The following is a 27,647-nucleotide window of genomic DNA, read 5'->3' as shown; positions in this document are numbered from 1 at the left end:
CTTATAATAATGCTGCATATTTATTCTGTACCCTGTCATTCTGTATTGGGTAACAGCAGAAGGAACAAAGGTCCCTCTTTGTGTGCTTCTTTACCCCACTTAATTCAGGGATGTAGCAGAAAGTGCCCTGTTTTGACTGAGTAATCTGATGAAGCAGCGCCATTTATCATTTAACTACATGCTACTTATATCCCTGCTGTTTTACCGGTCTTCCACATAAACCCCATATGAGATTCTTCCTGAGATTGACAGAGACAAAATGCCATGCAATGAACAAATTGCTCCTAATAATATTACTGATTTGGATTGCAGCGGTATCTAGTCTCCTGTTCTGCAGCATTAGCACAGTCCACGCCACACTGGGCACTGCCCAGACACAGGACTGGTAATGGGGCTCTGCCTCAGAGATGTTCTGTCCTCTGCTGCTGACCGAACGCCACATCTAATTTGTTCCATTAGCCCTCCCTCTTGAGCTTCAAGTCTATACTTTTAAACTTGTGCTTTACCATGCAAGAACAAATTGATTGAAAGCCAACAGGATCACTGAGACATTTTACATGTGTTGCAATATATTTTAATGAGCTATTGATGAATTTTGATCCACAGTCCAAAAAGGGCAACAGGAAAGCCAAACAAACATCTGAAAAGACTCCACATCGCAGAGCTGAGGGCAGAAGCAAACAGAAAAGTAGCTCAATAACTATTAAGAAGAGCAAGGTGAGTGTTATATGCTCTAAAATCTTCCAGTGGCCTTACTACCAGTTGCTGAAGCAGCTGTCACGGCACTGACACGAATCGGAACTGTGTAAACGTCGGGTGAAAACACTGTCTGCACCCTCCCTGGCACCTAACACACTCGATATTTATCTCACATTTTGCTTCCATCATAGCTATGTTTTGAGTTTACGGTCCAGCAGTTAACTCTTTGCAGTTTTAGGAGTTATGACATGAATGTCAACCAGTTACAGGACTATAGCACTATGGTGTTTTTTTCTTTTTTTTCCCTCTTCTAATTACAGTTATTTACTGCTTTCATTTTAAGATACCCAATTTAAAATATTGGTCAATTTGAAGTAATCCCCCAATAAAAAAATTACATGCTGATGTTAAATCCCTTTTGTCATGGTTACAGCATGTTAGTTTGAACACAAGGCTTGTGAAAAAGGGGGATCAACCCCTTTCCAAAAAGCACTGAGTCTGAGATGGGCATAGAAAAAAGAAGCGGTAAGGACATCCTGAGGATGCGGAGACAGAGCACCCTGCGTGTCATCCACGGAGAAACTGCTTTTCCAATGGCATTGGGGTGCATTAGTGATAAGGAACTTTATCTGATGTTTACTCTGATTCATCTTTTCTATTTGCTAATGGATTCGCTCTCCAGAGCTTTCAATGCTTCTTCCTTCCGTAGATACAAACAGGATAAAAAAATGCTTTAAAAAAAATCAATAAACACTTAAGTGTTTGGCAACTCTAAGACTTTTTACTGTATCGTTTACTCAACAGTTTAATGCTTAATAGAAGAAACTTGCCTGTTAAATATTCATGTACAAATTTAGCAGATATAACACACCACAGTTTGATTCAGTTTTTCTTGCTCTTTTCATTCATGACAAAATTAATTGTTTCAGAGCATGAAATTGCATTTGCTGGAGAGTAACACCTGATTTATTTCTTTGAGGTCAGTGTCAGGATCTGTTTGGATAATCTGCCACTATTCCAGTTTGTGGCAGTAAAGTTTTCATCATTCAAAATCTGGAGCCTTTTCGGAATGGGCTGCCCAGGGAGGTGGTGGAGTCGCCATCCCTGGAAGCATTTAAAAGATGCGTAGACGTGGTGCTGAGGGGACACGGTTTAGTGGTGGGCCTGGCAGTGCTAGTTTAACAGTTCGCCTTGATTACCTTAAAGGTTCTTTTCTAACCTAAACGATTCTATGACTCTATAAAAATGAAGTCAGTTTGAGTTGACCCTGTTTACACAGCTGTATCTCGTTTATGTTATGTATTTCCCCCCTCACCCTGACAGGCTGATTGCTGTGCTGGGAACATACCTTGATATAGGAGATGAAGAATGCCGACCACTTCAGCAGAAGTTGACCTCTGATGATTAGATTGTTGGACTATATTTTAAACGCACATACCGGGTGTCCGTGCCGGGCGCTGACAGGGGCTGCGGGGGCCGACGCTGTGAGGAGAGGCCGGGGCAGCCCCGCCCAGCCGGTTCTGGAAGGTTCCAGCGCAGGGCCCGGCCCGTCAGCCAGGCTTGGGGAGCGTCGGGGAAAACACAACTATGGAAGGGCAAAACCAGCATGGAGTGAGGAAAAAAATGTGAGAAATAGCCCTGCGAGCACCCAGGTTAGAGCAGGGGGAGCGGGAGGAGGTGCTGTGGGCGCCGGGGCAGGGTCCCTGCAGCCACGATAGAGAGACCACGGGGGAGCAGAGATCCGTGCCGCAGCCCACACCAGAGGAGATTTTTCCTGAAGGGGAAGACAGAGCAGTTTGGAATGAAGCTTTAAAGTTGAGTCTGGAAAGGCAGGGGGACGAGGGGGTGTTTTAATTTTTGTCTTTGTTTCTCTCTACCCAAACCTATTTTAATTGGCAATAAATTAAATTAATTTTCCCCAAGTTGAGTCTGGTTTGCCTGTGACAGTAAATGGTAAGTAATTTCGCTGTCTTACCTCAACGCATGAGCCTTCTCATCTTATTTTCTTGCCCAAACTTCTTGAGGAGAGAGGGTGAAAGGGCGGCTGGGTGGGCATCTGGCAGCCAGCCAAGGTAAGCACATCACCGTGCAATAGAAAGAAGTAATGTAAGTGCTTGAACATTCCAACTTAAAATATAAAATTTGATAGCTATAGCAGTACTTCAGGTTACTGTTAAAATCTTAGAATGTGCTGATATGACTCGCTTGGGGACAGCTGCTGTAAATGTTAGTCTTCCATTTCCTGAAGCATAAGAGCTGTTGGGAGAGACTTTAAAATTCGGGTATCTCTGGTCAAATTTTGATCTTCCTGAATTAATTCAAAGTTCATGGATTTTTGTTCAGTATATTACAAACCTAATTAATATTAAAATTTAATATTTTTTGTCCTAGAGATTTCACCAGGTTTGGGTATATTTGTATTTGTGATATGTGTCTGGCAAAGTTACGTTTAAAAGGTTCACATTAAGGGACCTGAAATCTGGGCTTCACACCTCTTCTTTTTATTTTTCACATTTCCAATAGGAGAAAAAAAAAAAATTAAAGGCCAGGAAAGATAGATGGTACAATAATGTTAATAGATACTGCTATTCTTTGGTAATACTACCTCAGGCAGGTCTCATCTTAGAGCTTTCCGGTGGTTATTACTTCAAAATGAAGGGAATCTTGTGGTGTTTTTTGTAGTTATTTGAATAGTACTGTTTGCCATCTTACATGTAAAATACAGCTTGTAATGTTTACTGTAGTTTAGTGACTGATTACTCAGGCTTCTAAACCTCTTTATTACACCAACATGCAATGATGCCCCAGCCGTACCCTTGGAGGGTCCCTCCTGGTCCCTGTGAGGGAGTGGACAGGGCGGGGTTTTGGGGGGAGCTTCACTGAGCTTCAACACCAAGGAGAAGCTATGGTGTGGGCTGGCTGAGCAAACACTGAGAGAAAGGGTGCTCCTCACTGTGAAACTGTAGGTCAGATCAGTTGAAAGTTTCGTTTTTTCACCTGGGATCAGCGTCTGGGCCTTTATCGATATGTGGGTTAGACAAATATGACACTGAGTGTGTTTCTTCTCTAGCCCAACCAGGAAAAAAACCCCACAACATACATATATGTAAAATATATTTAAGATATAAGAGCAGGCAAAACTTGCATAAGGAAAATAAGAAAACATACTTTATAGACTTCGGGGATTGCATGTCACAGAATAATGAAGTGAGAATTTAGTTGTGATCTCTAAAAGTAGGTGTGAAATACAAGAACAAAATTTAAGCAAAGTGATAACCAAAAGAATGTTTAACTGCTGTAAGTAAAACCCTGCACAAACTTGAATTATAATGTCAGTTTTCAACCACATTAATATTCTTAGCTGAATATAACACAAACTGGGGCAAGTTGTTATTTCTGTATTAAAGCTACAGACGTAGACTGTGTTGAAAAATTAGTAACTTGTTCAAATGATGTACTGGTTGTAAGTGGCAATACCTGGCTGGAAGTGGTAGTCTTGCAGGCATGTCATAAGAAGTTAGCTTTTTTGTCTCCTGACTTAGTTTGAGCTTAATTCTAAAATGAAAGAGCTTTAAATGGGTCTATCTTTGTGTATTAATTGTTGGGTGCATAGAATTTACATAGAGGACACTTTTTTGAAGGGTTTTACTCAGTGATAATGGATTTTGAGAAAGGTGGCTACATGTTACAAAAAGTGGGATCTGGATAGCTGATGAGGGTACTGAACGGCTTCATTTCCTGCACAGAATAATATAGTTTATGTATTTTCCGTATATAATGATATCTAGAGTATTTCGGTTAAAAAAAGGCCAGAAGAAATACACTCAGTGAAGGGAAATTTCTGTTACGATCATGCTGACTTCTAGGAATGCCTTTTGTTTTAGCAAAATGGCTGTGTATTCAGCAGCAGAACTTCTGCGAATGCCTGAAGGACTGTGAGGCTCTTGCACTGAAGCGCCTAATATCTGTTTAACAGTGCAGATGGACCCTCATAATCAAAACTAAATTTATTACACATCACTGAGTATTATCTTGCCAAATCAACCTGTGTCACTGGGCTAAATTTTCATGCTGTTGCTGAAATGGTATACTATCTTACTGCACAAGAGAGCCCATTGGGACAACTCAAAGAGTAAGGTGATAACTGGGTGGAAAGCAAGAAGACTTGGGACATGAAGAGCTGTGAACTGCCTAGTCTCAGAAGGAAGCTTCAGTTTCTTCCACCGCTCTCATACAGTAAGTTTCACTGCGTAACAGCTGATTCCCAGTGAAGGGTTTTCAGCCTGGACCAACATGCCTGTTGGAATACAGCATCTCAGATGTAGCTGGAGCACAGCTTCTGAGTGAGGTGCATGTTCAGCAGCAAGGACAGCTTCTTAATTGGCTGTGTGATACAATGCTGAGTGAAGGACCAAAAGTAGTGGGTGAGCAGCAGCACTATGTTGCCATCAAGTGGTAAATACATCGCTATCCATATAGCCACAGTGATCATGACTGGCTGGCATCCACTGAATGAAGAAAAAGAAATACGTGAAAAGAAATGTTCTCCTTTTCATTTCTTTGTGTTACCCCTATCACTTTACTGGTGATTGATCAAATGAGATTGTCACTTATTCACTTACTGTTTGAATGAAAGATCTGAAGAAGAAAATTTTCAAATAATGCACTTATGCTATGACTATTGAAAGAATTTGAATTATACTCCTTCCCTCAGACACAGCTTTAGCAAAAATGACATGAAAAATGTATTTTCTCTTTACCAGGATGTCAGCCCTTCAACTTCATTGACATTGTCATCCAATAACACTGCTGTCATCACAAAAACAATTACCAGAACACTTCCTCTAAAGCAGAAAATGCAGTTTGTCAATGTTAAGGCCCAGCATCTGCAAAATATCAACAAACAATCCAAAAGTATAAAAGATATGGAGATCCAGCTGCTGCAATTGGAGTGTGAAGAACTCAAAAATCAGCTAGGATGCCTGAGGGTAGGTACAAATCCAGGTCTGTTCTTAATATCTAACTGTGCTGGTAAGCAGTTACATTGTAAATAGTTTATTCATAGAGGTGTTAAAACCAAGTAGAAAAAAAAAATGTTTTTCTGCTCAGTTTTCATCCAAACAGATTATTGATATCAAATGTTTTGTAAATTATCACGGGTAGAAGGGAGTTTGGGTCTGAATTCACAATAGTTCTGGTTTAGCCTCAAGTTAAGACTTTCAGTAAGAATGTAAACTTACACTTTGGATTACTGAGTGGCATTCCTGTACTTTTTAATTACTGTACTAGCATCAAACTTTTCTCAGCATTGTCTTGTACTAAGTTTGTGCCCTACCAGCAGCATCTCTGAGTCCTTTGTTACAGCAGCCTACCATGTAACAGCAGCTTCTTCCAGTTCTCAAAGGTTGGAATTGCCCATGTTGTTTTCTACCTCACCCTAACCTGGGTTGATTAATAGCCAGAGGAAGTTTACTAAGCATGAAGTACTAGGGTACTTGAAGTGTAGGATGTTGTGCTGCTGATGCTATTAAGGGACATCTTGCTTTTTAGGTGGCAGAGAATTATTAAATTGAGCACAAAAAGTCACATGCATAAATATAGATCGATTGCTACAGCAGATGTTCTCGTTCTGCTAGAAATTCAGCTATGACAAATCATATGTTACTATTACCATACATCTGAGAAAACAGAAATTGAAAATGTCCTGTTATGCAGGAAGGGCTGATGGGGCAGAAGCCAGGCGACACAGAGGAGTTACTGAGACATTCTCAGAAAGAGCTGTTGTGGCTTCAGAGACAGCTGTCCTTTATCTCCGCAGGAGGCCCTGTGTGTGTTTTGGCAACTAGCAAGGTGAGCTCCTTTATTGTTTTGTTAGTCTACCTCACTGAACAAAGTGGAATTTGGAAGGGAAGGTTTATCATCATTTTGGCTTGTTTTATTGAAACAACTCACTGCAAGATTTATTTTTCATACTAAGGATAGTAAGAGGAAAACTCATCCTTTAAGGCGTATTGTAAATAACTGTTTTGTGTAATTCAGAAAGACTGGAAAGAACATGAAATTCATTATGGTGTGTGAAAGGTTACATAGCATTTCATAGAGCCCTATTGTATACAGAAAGATGTCTTATGTTCTAGCTCTTTTTCTAAAGAAAACGATCTATCAGAAGGTAGGATCATTGTTATTCTGGGGGGATTTCTTGGCCTGGCACACAGACCTGTAATTCCCTTTCTTCTCTCAGCAATGCTGTTACAGATGCATTCCTGGTTACCAGCAGCCCATCATCAGCATAGCTGCATCCAGCCCTGAACAGGCAAAAACCACTATCAAGCTATATACTTCATGTTAATATTTGGCTTTATAAACTACCGAATTAATAAACTGTTTATGTTAACAATGTCCTAACATCTTACAGTTCCAGTAAAATTTGAGTTCTAATTTGCTGTGGCATAAAATATTGAATATGTCAAGATTTGATGACTCAAGTTTCTAAATGTTTACTTGAGATAAAGAATATGTTTTAAAATCTTCATAGCAGTGAATCTGTGCTGATAGTTTAAAAAATGAGTTGCTGTTGTCTTTTCAGTGACTTAATGTATTCATATTATTTTCCGTATCTTTAAAATGAGGTTTCCAGAAAGTTATGATAATTTACATATTTTATACATTTATATACCCACAGCTCCCATGTACAGAAGTATGCATTTTAAATCCACCTGTGAAAAGGAATGAGAAGAGTTGGTTTGGTTCAGTGTAGCACATGAATAATGCCATTTTACAGTGGTCTGGCTTATTTTCAAGTATCAGTTTGGTTTAGCAAATTTTTGTTTTGTTTGTACAAATGCACATAAAGCAACAGACGTGTTACCTGGAAAGTCCTGGTATCACATTGTGTCCTGTACTGCAGGTCTATATTTGTTGCTGAAGTACAGTATGACAAGTGCTGATATAGTCAGAAAGAACATTTGGATTTGAACCTTGCATGTAGCTCAACTGAGGAAAAAAATTCCTAAATTGCCAAAATTAGAATTTTTTAAAAAAGATGAAAACCATTTATGCCACAAACTGGTTATAAAAGTAAGAGTGCACTTGCCTGATGATTAAAGGCATAATCTAATCTGGGAAGGAACATATGATCCTTAGTAGGAACAGCTTTTGTCTCCAAAAATACCAGAGTTTTGTTGTTCCTGCTACGGTCGTGAGTAATATCAGGGAAGGTCATTTGGGGCTGAGATGTGCACAAAAAAGTGGTCTTGGATACCTTATTTTTAGATGTTGAACTCTCCATTCAGAAAACTGTAGTCTTTCTAGAATGTTCCAGGGTAGACCTTTAGGGAGGAAAGCACACATTGCCTGTAACCCTTTTCCTCATTTTTTTTTTTTCAATATCATAGGACCAAATATCAGATTTTTAGCTGTTTCATTTGAAGCAATCAGTTACGTTGAAGATCACACTCTGATACTCTGTACTGTACTTTAATTCTAAGCTTCTGAAGTGAAATGCTTTTCATCCAAGTGAGAGTGGTGGTACTTGGTGTTGCTAGAAGCTTTGGGGGTAGCAATCTTAACAAGGCGCGCAAATAGATTGATGCTTGGGAACTGGAATATCCAAAAATACAGGCAACACCATTTTGGAAGGATTCCTTAGCTGTTTAGTAAGCGTCATGGTTCAAGGTTCTGATTTGTCATGGACTGGAAATCCAGATAAGACAAAATTTGAGAAAGAGATGATGTGGCGAGTCCCTCTTCCATGGCTCTAAATGCCTTACAATGAAGCATCTGATGCTGACAGCTCCTGGAGATCACAGTACTCTCCATGCATTTCAACTTCATAACGAGGTATTAGGCTTTGGGGGAAATCTGGCTCTTTTTGTTAATGCCAGACTTTTCTGAAAATTCTTCCCCTCTTCCTCATTATGCCTGTAAGTAGAACTGTGCGGGGAAGACTGATATTTGAAAAGGAACTGTAAATTAATGTAGAGAGACATTATTAAATGGAGAGAGATATTTCTGTAGATACTTCAACAAAATTCAATAAAATAGTACCTTGAGAGTGCAACATTACCTTCCCCTGTTAAATATTGAAAGGAAAATACGGAAGTTCGGCTCAACATAACATGTTTTCTTGATAATTTAATCTTCATCAGCCTTGAGAATTCAGTTACATCATAGTGAATGCACTCCCAAACTGGTCAGATTCTTTGAGTCGGATCACCTCTGCTGGGGGGGGGGAGGAGGGAAGGAGGGAAGAAAGATTGAAGCTAGATCTTTAAAAATAGATTTATTAAAAATCTTTCCCTGTATCCCCTTACAGTGTCTCCCTCTAGCTGCTGGGGAGATGGTTGTTGCATACTTAGAAGTTTTGTGTGAATATATTGTATACAGTTTTCTTGAGAAGAGGAAAGACAGAATGGTTAGGATGCTCCAGGTAATCTGTCTTAATACCCTTCTGCATTTGAGTTTCTAAGCCTTCCATTGGGCAGGCTTGGGAGTGAAAAAAAAATTGCAGCTCACATTTACAGTTCATTGGTTCGTGCCAGTAGGCCACAGATGACCTACTGAGAAGATCCTGTGATAGCATTACTTGGAGGTAAAATAAAATCTCCCAACACCCGCCTCCCCCCCTGCCCCCCCTCACTGAAACACATCCTTGCTGCGATCCCACTTGCTGCTTGTCAGCTCCTGTCCGCGCTCCCCGCTGCTGTGTCGGGTTAATACTATGTGAAAGAGAAACTGGCAAATAGGGAAAGCCATCTTTGTGTGCGTATGTGTGTGCGAGCACTGCTGTTTCATAGGCTCTGGCAGCTGCTGCATGGCCGATGATGCTTGCTCTCTCTTTTTCACCCTGCCTCCCTGCAGACAGCTAATGAATCATTTCTAGCCTGAATACTAGCCGTGCAAACACACCAATGCCGCTGCTGCTGCCGACGCTGCCGCCTTTCTCTACGAGGTTGTAATTTGACACAGTAGACTGCAGTTCTCTCGGCAATGATTTTGCTGAACATCGGAAGCACTTGATTTGAAGGTATGCTGAGATTTCACCATTTCTAAAAATAGCTATTTCTGTTAAATGCTTTTTGGTCAAAATGAGGGTAGGAGGGCTGAAAATTTGTAGGTGTGTGTAGGGAGAATCCTCTTTTTAGTTAGCAGTAATGCATCAGTAACTCTTACCAGAGGCAGACAAACTTTATTATTCTGCTGCAATTTGATGATGCCCTTCACTGAATCTTTTCTTCTAGGTGCTGCTTAGAATAATAAAATGTGTTAGTATTGTGCACAAGCACTAGGTAAAGGGATTAAACTCTTGCTAGATTATTCCATCCTCCCTCCTATTGATGTTTAATCTGATGTCATTTTCCAGTCACTTTTAAGGTTTCCTATAGAATAAATACTATATTGACAGGTTTGACGATGCCATGTTTCTTTTCTGTATTAGTGTCTGTGGGCAAAGTTAGTAATTATACTGGCTAGCAGCTCTTCCCTCCTGTCTGTTCTCCACCGCCCCCCCATCAAGCCCCCGAGCACAGTGCGTATTCACAGTATCTGTTTGCTTTGCAGATGTATATTGTCATGTCATGGCAAAGTCATCAGTGTGACTACTCGTCCACAGAAATACTGTTAATGAAATTATATGTGGTATTTGTCTGGCAGCTAATGCTAAATTAGGCCAATTGCAAGTAAATATCTCATCCTTTTTTGGTAGATGAGAGAGATCGCTGCAGCTATGTAGATAGATATATATATAGACACACTATACATAGCAGTATTTGTGGGAAGTATGTTGTATATAGGAGTACGTAGAACAGAATTATAACATTTTATGATAGCATATGCATATAAATGCCAGTTAATTAGCATGTACCAGTATGCTGTGCTCAGTATTATAGGAGATACTGCAGGTTTTTTTGTTAACCTCTCTTGAAAATTGGCTATTGCTTATAGCATCGGGCAAAGAAGCTGTGCCTTTCCGAGAGTGATGTGATGGTTGACATTACAGTTTTATGTAGCCTTAGTACAGTTTTAACTGATGAAAATATAAGTGCCTAGGAAGGCTTTGTTTTTAATTTTTAAGCTGCTGCTGTCTGTTATTTCAGTGGTTAAACACTGGCTGGGCTTTTTTGTCCAGTGCAGGTAGTGATGCAGAGTTTATATATAAAATAACTCAGCAGAATAACTTACTAATGAGTGTTGTCACTGCATCTAGTAAATACAGAGTCTGTTCCTTCAGTAATTGGATATATTTGGAAGAAATACCTAAAATCAAAGCCATTGATCTTAACGTTAAGAATTGCCAAGTATGCTGAGACAGGGAAAGAATGCTATGATTGCCATGATCAAAATACAAATAAGGACTATTGCTTAGCAAGATAGAAGAACTGCTTTCAGAAAACAGAGTGAAATAATAAAACACCAAGTGGTAGGGTGGAAATTAAAGCATCCCCATAAATTTAATACAATAAAAAATAGCAATATCCATGAACTGATACAAAAGCTACTGTAGTCACTTTATATTTCAGCTTTTTTGATCAGAAGGTGTTATTAGAGGAAGAGGTTTTATTAGAGGAAGGCTTTCAAGTCTACCCAGCTGACAAATGAGGAAGGCAATTCGGATCAAATCTTACAGATGTCAGCCAGGATTCACCACTGTAGACATCCTTTGAAATACATACGCATTAATTCTAGTACCTTAAAGGAGGGTGTTGGGTCTTTTTTAGGTGACTCTGTTGTTTTTGTTAAAGAGATCTGGTGGTCCTGAACAGTGGCTTTATGCATACTACTTTTTCTTTAATAGGAAAAAGACCTACCCTAAATGAAACTAGTGAAGTGGTCATGCTGCCTGCAGACTAGAGAGCAACCCCGATTTTTTGTAGCTAAATATCTGAATGGGTTCCAGCCTGCTTACATACAGCATGACAGTATACTAGAGGCAGTGAACAGAGAAGCAGTGTTATTACATACAACTTTATATATGGGTGTACCCGAAGCACCTTTTTAAGAAATTTAATATGTTGAATTTTCTAGAATCATAACCAAATTACAGCTTTAAAATGTCACATGGTTTTTAGGGGTAGGAAAAAAAATGGGACAGTGCCACAGATTTCTGCCTGAAAATGATCTGAATAGCTGATACATGCTAATTTAGTTAACTGACAATTACAAGCTCAGAAATTTTAAGCATGTCTGTATGTGGTCAATCTCGTACTGTACAAGCTAGATCCGTACTTTTGCATATATACAAAATATGAATGTCTCTGAATGTCAGTTCATTCTGGTTTAGATATAAGGTGTGTGTACTCATAGTTTAGATAGGTGTGTGATACTGAGTTTGAAATGAATGTATAAGCACAACAGTGTTCATTCTGGTAATAGCTTATTACAGAACTCTCAGCCTTTCTGGATTGTCAGGAATAGAAATAAGGTTCCTGCAATCACTGGATAATGCGTATCCTCTGGTGTAAGGGATTTTCCTTGATGTGTGTCAAATGCTCCACCATGTATCAAAATTAGATACCCAAAATCACACTAACTTTATTCTGAAGTAAGAAACTAGTTGGTCATGCATCACTGTCGTGTCCATTCAGTATTTATGTTGAATGCAGTATGGTTTGAGTATCAAGGCTGTTTTTCATTTAGTTGAAATTGTTATAGGCCCTCGTCACTACTACAAAATATGTCAGAGTAGCTGAAATATCTGTTAGTTGTGTGTTTTTTCCTGGGACTTGTTTTTGGTTTAGTATTCAGCAAAAGCTTCTGGCTAAAGTGTGATTTTGTGTAACTCCTTTGTTTCCCCCTTCCATAGCATTATTTGTCATGTCCAGTGAGCTCTTTGATAGAATGGCAAGCTATATAGATAACATTTCCTCTCTATAATTTTGAAAATCTTTCCATGTGCAGTACTAAGTAACTGAAATCTGTTTAAGGTTTTCTGGAAAACACTTGGAGCCACTGATGATTATCTGTCTTCTGACTGTAGATGTTCTAAGCTGACTGGCCACTACAGATGAGAATTGTCGTGAAGCATTGCTGACAGTAGCATTTGCTCATTGCTGTTAGAATTGGAAAATATATCATGATTAAAAATGGAATTGGGATATAGCCACAGTGCTGGAAAAATGCAGCTTTTTCAGAGCAACATGTCATGAAACCAGTTTCTGCTCACCGGTGAGAAAGAGGGCTTTTGTCAGGCTTATTTGCACAGAGTGGGCTCTTGGGAACTAGCAGTGATACCATTACCCTGCAAGAACAGTTAATGATCTTCTGGAGCAGCTGATTGACACTGAAGTTTGAATCTGGTCACTGAGCATTTCTTTGCTAACTGTAACCATCCTGTTCAATAACATGTTGGAGTCACGTTCATTCTGTAAAGTATGATTGTAAAGCCACCTATGGTTGACATTTTGGTGAGGAACTTGGAGTGACTTAAAGGCTTGTGGCTCAATGGTTTGGCTTGTGCTTGTGACGTGGCACTTGATAAGGAAATCAAGAGTGTGACTTCCAGCTCTGCCATAGATGCTCTGAATGGCCCTGGACAAGGCACTTAGTATCTCTTGGACTCTGTTCTCTTTCTGTAAATGGGAATAATAATGAACCCTTTCCACTACATTCTCCTCATTTTATCTGATTAGAAAATGAGATCTTCAGACCAAAGACTCTTTTCTTCATCAGAATGCCAAATCCCAATGGAGGCTTCTAGATGCTACCTATAAATCACCTGACAGTCTGCATTTTATGTTGTTGATCTATAGAAAAATATTTCCAAATTTCAGATTAATCTGAATTGATTCAGAGATTTTTAGAATACCGCTTGATTTGCTAAACTTTGTATTGTGCTCATGGGTGTGTTTGGTTTGGAGTGAAGAGCCTGGTTTCCCTGATGGTGGCAATGATTTAGTAGAAACATTTACAGCGCAAAAGTCAGGACAGAGGAAGTGGGACTGTAGGTCTGATTTTTTTTTTTTTTTTAAATTTTTTTAATTGTGATAGTTTTATATTTTCTGTGTCATAAACAGTATAACACTTGGTTTCTAAGGCAATAAATATTACTATGCGAAATGTTTGATCTTGCTTAGCAAGCAGTAGCAGTGCACAATATTACTGTGAAAAATCAAGGGGAAGGCATTGCAAATATAATACTGTGGCACCGTCTCTCTTCTAATCTAATGACAGTTAGAAACTTATCTTCCATTTTTGCTTTAAATGTTATCCCTGTAGCAAGCTCTTCAGTGTGATACCTTCCTTAAGGCCTGATAGGAGCACAGAGAGCCGATGGGCAGTCAGCACATACACCCCTTTCCTTCCCTGCTCCACCTCCACTGGGACTAGACTGATAGTTTTTTTGTGGTTCTTTTTTTTTGCTAAGGAGAATAAATAATTTTTATAGACAGCTTCAATTAATTTTTTCCACTGGATGGGGGGGGTGGGGGAGAAAATGACAATTGCCAATTGCCACTCTTGCCAATTTTGGAAGCAAAATAAGCCCTTTTTGAGCCAGGCTGACTTGTTCAGGGTTGGCTCAGAAAAATCCTGAATTGAGACGAAATTCCTCCAGAATCAGGAGGGGGTTCACCATTTCAGCTCTCGCTGAATATTTCCACACCTCCTTTTTATACAGTTGAAAAATGTTATTTGTTACTCCTGTATGGAATATCATGGTGCCTTTTCACCAACATGGCAAGTGCATCTTTAGTAAGTACGTTGTCCAACTCGCTTAAAAATATTTCCTGATATTAATCAGCAGGGACTTATATAGGTCTGTGCCAGTTCACACCAGGGGGGATAGCTCAGCACAGTATCTCAGGATAGTGTGCTAATGGGCTAAACTCTTGCTGAAGATGGATAGAGTTGATGGTGCTTAGAATTCTGCTGGATGAAGCTCACACTTGCCACCGTAACAAGCGATTTGGGGTTGAATCTGTCCCCTGTTTATTGCACTTTCCCTCTTCTGTGACAGTCACAGTTTTACCTATTTGTTAAATCCTCCTTTGTGTTCTACCCACTTCCCTCGCCCCAATTCTGCATATAGTTTAGAACATTAAGAATATTCTCTGTCAATTCCAGGAGCGTATTTCCTCCTTTCTCTGTTGTTTACTGCTTGCTAATTAAATTTTGTAGGTGGCAGTTTGAAATCTTAGTGGGACGTGTCACGTGACTGCTAATGCTCTGCAGATCTCTATTACATAACCTTTAAGTCGTTTGGGAAAATGTGCTTGTGTCATACTGGGCCTGACATAAGGCTCTGTCTGAAGCCAACAGTCTGACCGGGTTTTTTATGTACAGTGACTGTAGAAATCTTGTGGATGGTTTGTTCTGGCACAAGATTTGTGCCCTCAGTTGTCAGGCCAATTGTCTTATTTCCCTGAAATGCTTTGCAGTCTGCACTGTCTGCCTTTCCTGCAGGGTAGAAGAGGGGAGGGGTTAGATTTAAACACTCTGACATGCCAGGTAATGATCAAATGAATATTAAATGCAATATCCTAAGTTCCCTTCTGTTTTCCTGATAGGTTTGTTAATTTTAGTTTTGAAGTGACCAGAGTACAGAACAAACGTAGAAAACCTCTCAGTGTGTGTCCCCCCCCACCCCTTCACCTCCTACGGATCTTAATTGGGCTCTGGTGCATTATGCAAAATAAAAACATAAATCAATACAGAAGTTTAAAAAAAATGCTGTGTAGGGATGATCAATTTTTTATGCATGGTAATTCATTAGGTTGCTGTTTTGCAAAAGGAGCACTTCTATAAATTACAGCAATGTATCCACTCACAGAATAATAGCTCCTCTCGCTTTTTCTGAACCAGCACTATCTTTTGGCCTGTCTTCATGTACAGTTTCACATTTGAGTGTATTACACATTTGAGTGTATCTAAAATATTTTTAGATGATGAAAGATCTCCTCTGCAGAAAAGTGAAGTGAATGTTCTTTACAGCAGGGGCTTTGGGGTCAGAAGGCCTTTTGGGGGTTGGTCTCTTCTCCCAGGTCACAGGTGATGGGACTGAAGAGGAAATGGCCTCAGGTTGCACCAGGGGAGGTTCAGATTGGATATTAGGAACAATTTTTACACGGAAAGGGTTATTAAGCCTTGGAATGGGCTGCCCAGGGAAGTGGTTGAGGCACCATCCCTGGAGGTATTTGAAAGACAAGTTGACATAGTGCTTAGAGACATGGTTTAGTGATGGTTTTTATCAGAGTTAGGTTGATGGTTGGACTAGATGATCTTAAAGGTCCCTTCCAACCTGGACAATTCTATGATTCTACGATTTTTGTTGCCTGAAACGTCTTTATACATTATCCGATGCAGCTTAAGCACTCCATTATTTCTACACCCTGAAGAAAATGAGTCTCATTCTAGTTTCGTGGCTAGGATATGGGCCTGGGAGGCTGGGTCTTGTGGCTCTGACATTTGACATGCTGTGTGCTCTCAAGTAAGTTACAGGAGATCTTTCTGCCTCAGTTTCTTTATCTGCTGAGAAGGCTCAGTGGCAATGAGCTGCTGTAACCTTGCAACAAAAGTTGCAGTTAAAAACTAGGAACAACTAGATGCAATTTTGGGTGTTTGATGTTTGGTTGGTTGTTTTTTTAATGAAGTCAGGTTTTCAAGTTTATAATTTTTTATTGAAAACCGTGATTGTGTGAACCTGCATTTTGTTCTAGAGTAGCCCTTGGTTTGTAATGGCAATTTTCAGTAAAATCTCTTTACAAAATGCTCAAGAATGATGGTTGATATAATTCTCATTTTACAGATGAGAAATTTTCAGCGTGCCTCAGGTTTATTTGCCCAAGATCATTCCCCAGGATCAGTGCAAACCTATGGCTGTTGCTGGCAGAGTCCTGTCCGACGTTATCTGTTGTACTGCTTCTCCTAATTGAATGGTGTATAAGGACGGAGGAGGGGGAAATATTGATCTTCTGAAAACAGGCTTTCTTTTGTTTTACTTTAAATTAACTGACTCTTTGCCTGTGTGCTACTCAAAGAGTTTGTCAGTGTATTCATTTTCTTAAAAATTACTACCGTTATAAATCATGGTGGGTACAGTCAGCTTGTCCATTCTCCCAATGGTTGCCTGCTTACCTACTGGGTATACTGAAACTACAAATGTTTCATTGCTGGAAGGGGTCTCTGTTGCTCAACAGTCTTAAATCATCTATACAAATGTATATACCATACATTTCCTGCAATTTGGTAGTTTTGGTTTATTTGAAGATCAAGTGGGTACAGTTAACACTGCTGTGTTATTATGGTTGTTGGACGCTGGATGAATTAGGATGAGAAGAAAGAAGCGACTGTAAATCAGTTGTGTGTGTGGTAGGGAAGATGGGCACAGCTAATGCTTTTCTGTTTTAAAGGAAACCTGTCATTAAGGCAGTTGTTTCTGTTAATAATGTGCATAGATGAGCTTTTCAGGATCTGGACCTCTTCCAGTTAATGTGCTTTACAGTCACAGAGGGAGAGGAGAGCTATCACCCTGGCAAGCTCCGTCCTGAATTGTTTCAGGATGCAACAAGTGGCTGACCTGAACAAATGAAGGTATGAAACATGTAGACTTACAATAGATCTTTCCTTGCACTATCAGCAATAATGTCTGTCTCATCTGAACTGTCTGTGCTCTGTGGTACCTTGCCAGTAATAAGTGTTAGGGAGCAGCAGCTGTGATGGTCTTTTCTTGAGGATTCCTACCAGGGAGGAAATACAAGTACAGATTTTATAAACTTTAGAGTAACATCCTGTGTAAACACTGTTGATACGAGAGAGGGGATTTGGAAGGAAGGGTAGGTCCTTCATGTCGTACCAACTGTCATAGCTCTGATGGCTCAAATGGACTTAAGCTTATTTCATACAGTTGTGGTAGATCAGACCTTTTTTTCATAGTTGCTAAAGGTGAAGTATCTCATGCAGCCAGCGTAAAGCAACTCTGCTCAGTGACTTCTTTGTAGATATTGATCCCAGCCATTAGGTGCAAATGAGAGTTTTGCCAGCTTTGATACTGATGGGTACTAATTATCATAAACATTAAACCGTATGCTTAGCTTGCAACCTTTCCTTTCAGAAAATTTCTATTTAATTTCAGTAAATACTGTTAAAAGGAACTAAAGTATAAAGAGCTTGAAGCTGCTGATATTTCTATGATCTAATGATAGAAGATTTGTAAATACATATTTTTTTCTTGAAAATATGAAACTGGATTATGAAAATTGTCTTAAAATAAGGCAGAACAATTTAGAAAACAGAACAAGACAGGAAGAAAAGCTGTGTATGATGATAAGAGCTAAAAGAAATAGTGAATGATGTCATTGTACTGCTGACACCAATGGTGTAACACACTTGTGTCTGTGGGGCTCAGGTGGTTTTATTGACTCTGTGAAAAACTGCTCTGAGCAGAAAGCAGTAACTGTTGCTGTAAACATAATATTTGTGTACTGTAAATAAATAAATAATGCTTCATTAAACATAACTGTCAACATTAATGCAACAAGCATGTGGCACATACTGAACAACTGAAGTATTTCCTACCTCTGATGTGCAGGAAGAGCTGCTGTCCAGGTCTTGAGTATCAGCCTCATTGAGCGGGGCATGGAACACTTCTCAAAGAGTTGTCATTCCAAATACACAGTTGGACACAGCAGAGTGATGCAGCATTTGAGGGAGCACAAAGGAGAAGCCTTCTTCTCCTTCCCCCTTATCCCACTTCTTAGCCGCTTTCTGATCTGTCTTCTTTCCTCTTTCTCCCCATACTCTGGTTTGTGTAACTAAAATTTAGTCTGTTAGGTAAAAAGTTACCAGCGCATTTAGACAATGTTGTTGATTTTTAATATTGTTCTATTTAATAGCATTTAAGAGACTGTGCTGCTATTGAAAAGGATATTTTATCAGCTCTGATTTCCTGTAACTAAGTAACAGGAAATTTTCCCAAACGTGACTGAGTTATGTACTGTAATGTGTGGATGGAACGGGACTGTAGTTGAATTGGAGGGGATGTTAAGCCCTGTGTGCTTTGGTGTTTTGTTAGTATTTTATCATATCTTATTCCAGGCCCTGTAGGAGACCAGAGATTATACTATAGGAATTTATTGTGGTTTTCTTGGGCCTTATTCTTAAGCGCCTGATATCCAGTTTTGCCCGGGTCTGGAATCTTACCTAGTATGGCCGTTTGTATCTCTTTTCCTTAGAATCCCAAAGAGTGACTGTTAGAAAAGAATCTTGATGTACATTACTGTTTGAATAGGGTTTGTGGATTCTTTTTTAAAAATGGGAGAAATTATTTCACCACAATAAGGCAAAAACCAAAACCAGAGATTAATTTTTCAATTTACTTTCTTTCAGGAGCTGGAGGTAGTAGATTTCTGGTTCTGGAGAGGTTATAATGCCATGGTTAGTTTTTAGTCTCCTCACCTACAAGAAATTACTGTTCGAAAGATAAAATGTCACGCAATGCCTTAGGAGAAATTATTAATAATATATGCATTTTATTGTGCAAAGGAGAGAGGTCTTTTGTATACAAGGAGACGTGTCTGGAGAAAAGCATTTACTTGCACTGGTGTTCTTTTTAGGTTTGAATCAGCTTTGTTTGTCTGCTTTGTAGCTCTATGTACTAGTTGTTTGTAGAAGTTAGATCAGATGCTGTAGGATTTCCCAGGCAATTGAAAGAGGAAGGAAGAAGTGGAGAGGCTTAAAAAAACCCACAGAAGTCAGAGTGGAAAATGAGGGGCGTGAGGTAAATAAGAAATCTTGTTGATAAACCTACAAAATTAAAAGGTAACATCCATTTATTCTCTTTATGTATGAAGAGGTTCTCCTGGTGTTTGTCCAGACTTGCATAAGTTAATCATTTTCTATATGTGATAGCTTGGTCAATTTAATACTGTGTTCAGAAATGCTCTTCAGTAAAAATTGATGAATGACAGTGTCCTCCTTAATTCCTTTTCATTGACCTCGGTAATATACTACAGTTTAGCTTTTTGTAAGCTTCTCATTTGTGAACTACTGCCCCTTCAAAACTAAGATTTACAAGTAAACAAAATGGGATTGTCCTTGACATCAAATCTGCCTCGAGGATAAAAATGATCTTTTGTTTGTGGTGTGTAACAATTGCCAAGAGGACAGAATTTTCATAGCAATCATGACTTAGAAAAATACAGATTTGAGGCATATAGCACTATGTAATCTGTTTTTATTATATGCAACAGTCATTAAAAGTAGAATTGCTGGCATTAAGTAGGAGGAATAATGCATGCCCGTGAGCTGCAGTGCTTTTAAAGATCCAGGTTTTTGCTATTAACAGAATTTCTTAATTTGTTGGAATAACTTGAGAGCTGGAAAGCTTTTCTTTTATAATGGGTTGGTGCAGTATATTTTTTTCAGATCAGTTGTAAATCTCTTCTCACGTGCATGAATCCCACTGTTGTAATCTAGTACAAGTGTGCATGGGAAGAAATACATTTGGATTTTTATAGTCCTATCAAACTTACTTTATGGAGGAATGCCTGTGAAGTCCCACAGGAGCACTTAACTATTCCTATCCATCATTATTGGATTGGTAATAGATTACTATTACATAAATAATACAAACATCAAGTAGATACTTCAGGGGAATTATCACAACATCCTACTCTGTGTTGCATGTCTCTTAAAATTACTGTACACATTCAGAAGGGATGGAGAGAAATGTAAAAAAACAAGCCACTGTTTCTGTCAGGAATAACTGAAACAATTATATGTGTACTGTGAAATACTTAAAATACATTTTAAAGCTCTACCTTTTTGTGTCAGTGTAGGTTATATGTTCAAGAAAGATGAACAAACATAAAGGGGCACATGAGTAAACCAGGAATGCGGACAGCTTATGTTATGAAAGAACACTAGAAGAGCTTATTCTTCATAGTAATAGTGACAAAAAAACTAGGTAATATTCTGATTTCATCACTAATTCTACCCGTTAAACTTTTTAAAGTTAAGCCTATGTTTAGCGCTCAGTGCTCCAATTCAAACACCAAAAGATTGTCAAGATGATAAAGTGTTCAAAAATGTTATGAAAGTGTTCATTTTTAGTGTCATTTGTCAATAGCGTCTGTCTATCTAAGGTTTAACCTGGTTTTACCTTATCTAAGTGCTTCATGGACTTGTTTGCTGTCTGAATTCAGTAATTCTAATGAACCCTTTCTTCAAAGTCCTATGTGAATGCTATTTGTGTAAGAAAAACCCGTTTACTTTTGCAATCTTTACATAGTGCCTGTGTTAATTTTCTCAGTGTAGGGGACTGAACGTTTTAAAATGCAAGGTTCCTAACTTAAAGATATGTCTGCTCTGGAAGCCCTAGGTTTCTCCTAATCTCTCACTGCCATAATATTTGCTGTATTGTGTCATTTTTAGGCTTTTCCCAAATGTGTTTGTGGGAAAAGCAGAATCTTGTTTCAAATTGTTATTCCCGTGGGGTCGAATACATTGGGTTATTTATACTGTCTCAAGAATACCTGCTCAGGGTTTATGCCAAATGTAAACCAGTCATGAAGGGGGAGCAGGGAGGGGGAGTATCCAGGGTAATTTAACACCTTAATAGCAAGCCCAGAGGGGAATATCTGTTATTAAATTGAAGAGATGGGGAAGTGATTTAAAGAACATAACAGTTGATAGAACTCCCTAATAGCCATGTAAGGGTAATTTAAAACATGATGTGTCTTCATGCCAACATCTCTCCACGTGCCTTAAGCTCACACAGTTCCTTTTTCTGGAAGGCTAGCAACAATGATGGTAGAGGTTGTGCTCTTACCTGTAGGCTGTGTCTTAAATTCAGGCCAGTTCTTGGAGGCCCACGTAAGCAGAACTCCTGATGAGTTGATGCATGTAGTTTTTTTGCCTTTACTTTTTCGTCATTGCGGTGGGTTGTGTCCAGCATGGGGCAGCCCCAGCCTCTCCTCTCTGTGGCCTCTGCAGCCCTGCTGTGCCAGCTCCTGCGCATGGGCACTTGGTGCATGTGTTCCAAAAGAGAAAACTTGTGCATGAGTACATACTTGCCAGCTTCTCATAACATGTGGCTTGGTTTCCACTTCCTTGAAGAAAATTCTGGATATTCCGAGGATGCTTTCAGGAAAGTCATCAGCTGGGGAGGTGGTTAGGTGGATGTTAGTGGCAGTAGTGGACTTGATCCTTTGATTTGAGTAAGCAAGAGTTAAGGGACCTTCTTTCAGTCAGTTGATAGATGTGAATTCTCCTTTTCAGAAGGGATCTAGGCATTATTCTGGAACAAAGAGATTGAAGAAACCTCCACCACAATATGGTCTTTAAACTGAGTAGCGTATAATGCCAACTTTCTTTGGTTCAACTATGAAGAGAAAAGTAAGTTACATCTCTAAACTTAGTAGCAAAAATTCATTAAAGTTAAAATAATGAACAAAAACCATGTGTCTCAAAATAAACATACGGGCCATAGTCACGTGGAGGGAGGAGGGAGAGAAGGCACAACACTGAAGACAGTTTAGAGTGACAGCCTCTCACGCATCTGCTTCAAGTAGAATGAGTTATTAATGGGTGTTCATATTTTCTCCATAAGGATAGAAGAGGTCATGCTGATAAATGACTACATTTGTGGTAAGCTTTCCCTGTTAAAGATTGTCTACTTTTTGCCACTTGTATTCTTTTAGATTTATGTTTGTTACCTGGACTGGTCATTGTGCATTATTGCTGCCCTTTCCATCTTCTCAGTCTTCAGAAGGATTGCAGAGCAGTTCTGCTGGAGCCCATCCTGAAAACCAGGTTGCAAATCATCTAGCATACAGAGAACAGGCTTATTTGTTTTCTTAGTTGTGGGGTTGTTTTTGTACATGACCTGCATGTTTGTCTCCAGGCAATTTTATTTGATACTGGTAGTGTTTAAATGACTCCACCTGTGTATGCAAGTCTGTTTAGAAAGGGATGGTATTAATTTTCCTTTTGCGAGCACAGGTTTAATGGTTAAGAAGTGTTAAATGCATTATTCCATAGATACATTACTGTATATTTTATGGATTCGTATGATGTACTTTGTCTTTCATCTTGGGATTTTGAAGTACTTACAGACATTAATTAACGAAGTCTTACTGCACATCTGTTTGGTAAGAATGATTATTATCTCCATATTGTTGAGAAGGGCACATGATTTCCCCAAGTTTCTGCAGTGAGTCAGTGACAGAGCTGAGCATGCAGCCTGCATGTTCTGGCCACACCATAGCCCTGTGCCACTGGGCAAACTTCCTGGTAAATGTGTAGGTTTCTGAAAAATACATAGGAAGCTTTTTCAGTTTTCAGTCATTTCCTGGTGCCAAAATTAAAACAAAGCAAACAAACACACACATACAGCAGTTGTATACTGTATACTGCTGTATACAACTAGTAGTCGTGGAGGGTGAAGTGATGAGACAACATTTTTGTGAAAAAGATACGGATCCTTTTATTGACTGCCTAACAGGTGCTTGTAGTTCCCTACAGGAAGATAGTAACTATGTCTTACTCACTCTGCAAGTACTCCTTTTATCTCCTTTCTGTATACAACAGAGGCAGAAATCAAGATTCAGGGCTAGCAGAGAGTTGTTCCAGTTGCAGAAAAGTAATCTGCATTTATTACATTTGCTGAAAGAGGTATTCATAGTCGTTGGTTCAGAGAGACTGGTGAAGCAGTGCTTAGAATTCTCCCTTTGTGTTGCTAGCAAACAATTTTGCCTGCTTTCCAAATGTGAAGATATTCTTATTTGTTTGTTACGTAACAGGATTCAATTGCTCCCCATCCTTATTTGATAATGTACTAATTTGTAAGATATTCTTGGGATTGTGTGCAACTCAGTCTGATCCCTTAGGGGTTTGTTTATTTTGGAGTTGACTTGGAGATTCCTGGATTGACCTATGATGAGTTAAGTTTGTCTCTGATTATAAATCGTAGCTGATGACCTACTCTTTTAGCTGGAATAGTACAGGTGTGTGCTTTGTGCCTTAAAGCCTTCAAACTGCAGTTTGTTTGAATACTATGACTGGGATAGGAGTTACGCAGATCTGTGATGTGTGATGGATAGGAATGTTAAATCTGCTCCTACAACCTTAAAAATAAAAAAAAATTCTTTCTTTGGCTGCTAGGGAATTCTCTTCATCCTAAAAATCCTGCTGAGAATCAAGAGATTGCTGTAGGTTTCTAAGGAATGGTTCTCTCTGAGAAAATCAGGCCAGGATTTGCCTTTTTATTTAGAATTTAGAAGAGAAAGTGTATTTAAAGACTTCCATTCTCTTCCTACATGAGCAGTGGCTGGAGTTTAGCATGCTGTCTGCACTGGAAGTTTATTAATGTAATCACTCAAGCTGCAGATAGTTAAAATGTTGAAGGAATCAAGCTGGCAGCTTGCCTAATCACTGTGCAAAAAACAAGCCATACCACAGCAATATTAACCTTTACCGTCTGGAGCATTCTTAGTTTCCCTCTAGTGTGCTTACATAAGCTTGTCAGCGGAATGGGGAAGGTGAAGACTTAGAGGAGATGTGGTGTGAAGTTTTTTGTTTATTTTTTATTCATGTATTCCAGTCTTTGCATTGATGGCTTTCCTGCAGAATTAAAATAGAATGTGCGCTAATCTGCTCTGGAGAAGGTAAAGAGGTGGAAGGTTGGTGTAAAGATTGTCCTCTGAATCCTCTGGTTGTATTGTTCTCTTACTCCAGGAAGGAAATGGCAGTACAAGGCTCGGCAGCAAATCACATAGAGACAGTGTGGTGCTGCTCCCTTTAACACAGCTGAACTCTGTCCAAACAAGGGCTTCACAGCCTATTCCAACCATGAAGGTTCTGTGATTCTGTGATTTAGAGACCTCTCAAATCTGTCACATTGGAAGCGAGACTTTCACAAGCTAACTCAGCTTCATTCGTTCCTCTCGCCTGTGGCAGTTTGCTGTTTACAGCAAGACGTCAATATGTTTCACTGATGTCATATGCGAAGTGCTTCTTGTCAGCCTGACCTGCTGCTTCCTGCAGTCCTGAGTATCTTATGAATGGCATCATGGAGCAGAGGAGGGTCCATGGGCAAAAAGGCAACTGGGAACGTGCTAGCAAGGAAGGCCTTTTTCGGAGGAATTGCACAGACTGTGCATCAGCCATCAGCAGCCGAGGACTTTGGCCTTCCCTGTTACGTGCCTTGGTTATCTTGCTCTTGTCACTAACATCTTTCTCCTTATGTACATGTGTACAGTCACGACACAATTGTGGAATCCATATTCTGGTAGTGAAAAGGTAGTGTCCTGAACTGCTTCAGTACTGATTTACCAATTGAGCCATTGACTTGATGAAGACTCCTTTTCAGCCATCTTAGCATGTGTGAGCTCATAGTTTAAATGCTACCCCAGTCCTTGCACCAGTAGTTAGAAGTGCATGATGCTTGTGTAAGAGAGAGAGAAAGCAAAAAACTTTTTTAGAAAAGTTTCTACACAAATTCAGGATGGAATTTAATTCTGTGGAGCTCACTCAGTCTAGATTGCTTTAGTCAGAAGATTTATATTAACAACTTATACTGGCAGTGATAAAGAAATAAGATATCCAGGAGAAATAGAATCTGGTGATGAGGAAAAATATTGTAAGCTTCAAGGAATCTTCAAAGTAACTGCATTCCTTAAACGATGGAAAGCAGAAAATTGCAATGAATCTAATTTTCATTAACCGGATCAAAGAGGAAGATAGATGTGACTGGCATATCATCAATTCTATCCTTTTGCTTATACATTATGCAGATGGAGGCTGGAGAAAAAGAAAATCCTTCAACTAATCTTCATAAAACTTAACAGGAAAGTCAAAGTAAATTGATTCTCACTTCCTGAGCTTAATTGTGGACCTGTGATAATTTAGTTATTTAACTTGCCTTTATTCAGAGAGTTCCCCTGAAAAAGGGCAAGTGTCAGCAGCTGTTGTAGGCACAGTTTCATGTGAAATGAAGGTGTAAGCACAGATGTATATGGGGTTCAGGTGATCTGTTAAATGACTCGTAAGAAAAGCAAGTGGGAGGTCAAGGTAAATTTGCTCTAAGTCTAGGCAGTGAAAGAACCAGTTATAGCACCATCACAAAGAGACCATGGCAAATGACTAGTGCTTGGGCAATACTTTAGTAATAAGTTATAAAAATTAGATGGAGAAAGAAGGCTTTCTACTTTTAGTATCTTTCTTAGAGTGGAGATAAATTACACCTTAGAAGTGCCATTTTTCCGTAGACTGTAAGAGGGCTCAGACAACTAGATGAAATGTAGGTGTTTATATACCTCTAATGAGAAATAAATGAATCCCATGAAGGTTTACATATTCAATTTTGTATAAAAATGGGATCAATTTTCAATATTAAACAGCTATAATCTCTATAATTGGAATAAATTTTGAAAAATGTTTGGTTCTGATAAACGTTGATGCATGATTCATAATTTCTGTGTAGATGATCCAAAATTCTTACTATCTGAAAAAACAGTTGTGTTTCTTACACTAAGTGGTGGTGAGGACCTGAAGGCTCGAGTCTGATGCTGACGTATCTCTCTCTCATTTTAGAGTGAAGCAGTCCCATTTTATACTCCACATGCTGAAAATCTCTTTTGATTAGCCCATTAGTGCATGGCCAGAATGACAGATTATTCACCTGTAGAGCTAAAGCTGTGGACTGCAGTGTTTTTGGAAGGCAGAGGGAAGCCTGCAGTGCTCAGGTGGCTGTGCTGTAGGGCTAGTCTGTTTGCTAATGTTTTTGGCTGCATATGTAGGCACAGATCCAGCAAGGCTTATGTCAAAGACTTGCATTGGGAAAAAAAAGCTTTCTCTCTGCAGGTCCAATTTCTGTTTTGGCAGATACATTTAAACTTGGTCATGAATTCATTTATAATTATCAACAAGGCCTTGATACCAGATGATCAGAGAATTAACAGTGGTACTGCTGTTTACCACATAAGACTCTGAAAGTACTACATGTAGGAGAGGATAGAAAAATCATGGACTTCGCAATACAGGTTCAAGACACTGTTTGTCTAGTGATGGGAGATTCTGTTTTTGCCAAAATGATATATTTGCTGTTGCCAAAATAGGAATGTCAAACTCGGATGGTTTGGCTATTGAAAGATACCAGCTGTTATCAGATGCCTTCTGGCTTTTGTTTGGGTTTCAGAATTCTTTATAAAGATGAATCTTTAGTTCTTGTCCTGTTGTTTATGTCAAAGAGAGTTAGATGTTTTCCTGTCATTTTTCTCATAAAAAGCCACCTCAAATCCTTTTTTAGGGATTTACATTTTATGTTGATAATACTTAGGGCTTAACGGCCTGATTCTCCTTAGACTTCTGGTGGTATCACTCAGAGATAGTGCCAGTAAGAAAGATATTAGTTACATGAGTGCAAATGAAAGAAAAAATGATCTGGCTGATACATAACTCATTTAAATAGAAGTCAACAGCCTCATGGAAAAGATGGGTATTATTTTTGCCCGTGTGTGGTTTCTGCAGAATGATACAGTAGCTTGTTCATACATGTTGCTAAAAATTGAGGTTTAAATGCTTTGCTGAATAGGACATAGCTGTGACAGCTCTGATCTGGTGTTCATATCTTGACATGTGGACCACAGAATCCTTTGTACTTTCATAAAACCTGAGCGTGAAGTATGTATTAATACACGATGTTGTGAATTTTCATATTAAAACAAATATTTCAGAGGATTTAACAGTGATGGATATCTGGTTTTCATAAAGACTTTTTTTTTTTTCTTAGTCAGGAGACTTATACAGGTTTGAGTTGATAGCTAATGCAGAGTTTCCTTATAGTCTGTGAAAAACAGTTACGGGCACATTTATCACAAGAGTATTTCTTATACTGGTTTTCCAGTACATAAAGGTTGTCCATATTTGCAACATGAATAAAATTAAGAAATCAGCCTTATGCTAAATAGGCTTTTTCTAATTTGTAAATTATTTTATATTTATACTTCATTAAAGAA

At 39.0% G+C, this 27,647-nt stretch overlaps 1 protein-coding gene across 2 annotated transcripts in view; it reads left to right on the top strand.

Annotated features, from left to right (window-relative positions):
* Nucleotides 1–612: 612 nt before the first annotated feature.
* RIMBP2 (RIMS binding protein 2) overlaps nt 613–27,647 on the top strand; it is a 150,818-nt gene continuing 123,783 nt past the window's right edge. The window contains exons 1-3 of one of the 2 annotated variants that reach the window (XM_074159404.1): nt 613–717; nt 5,463–5,687; nt 6,415–6,549. In XM_074159404.1, the coding sequence (XP_074015505.1) occupies nt 5,556–5,687; nt 6,415–6,549 (267 nt within the window). In that variant the 5' untranslated portion in view covers nt 613–717; nt 5,463–5,555. Of the gene's footprint in view, nt 718–5,462; nt 5,688–6,414; nt 6,550–27,647 lie in introns of those variants that run through there. The other variant, XM_074159403.1, reaches the window with a different exon arrangement.

The sequence above is a fragment of the Numenius arquata genome, chromosome 16 (assembly GCF_964106895.1).
Source record: "Numenius arquata chromosome 16, bNumArq3.hap1.1, whole genome shotgun sequence".
NCBI lineage: Eukaryota > Metazoa > Chordata > Aves > Charadriiformes > Scolopacidae > Numenius > Numenius arquata.
This window is presented reverse-complemented; position numbering and strand designations above follow the sequence as displayed.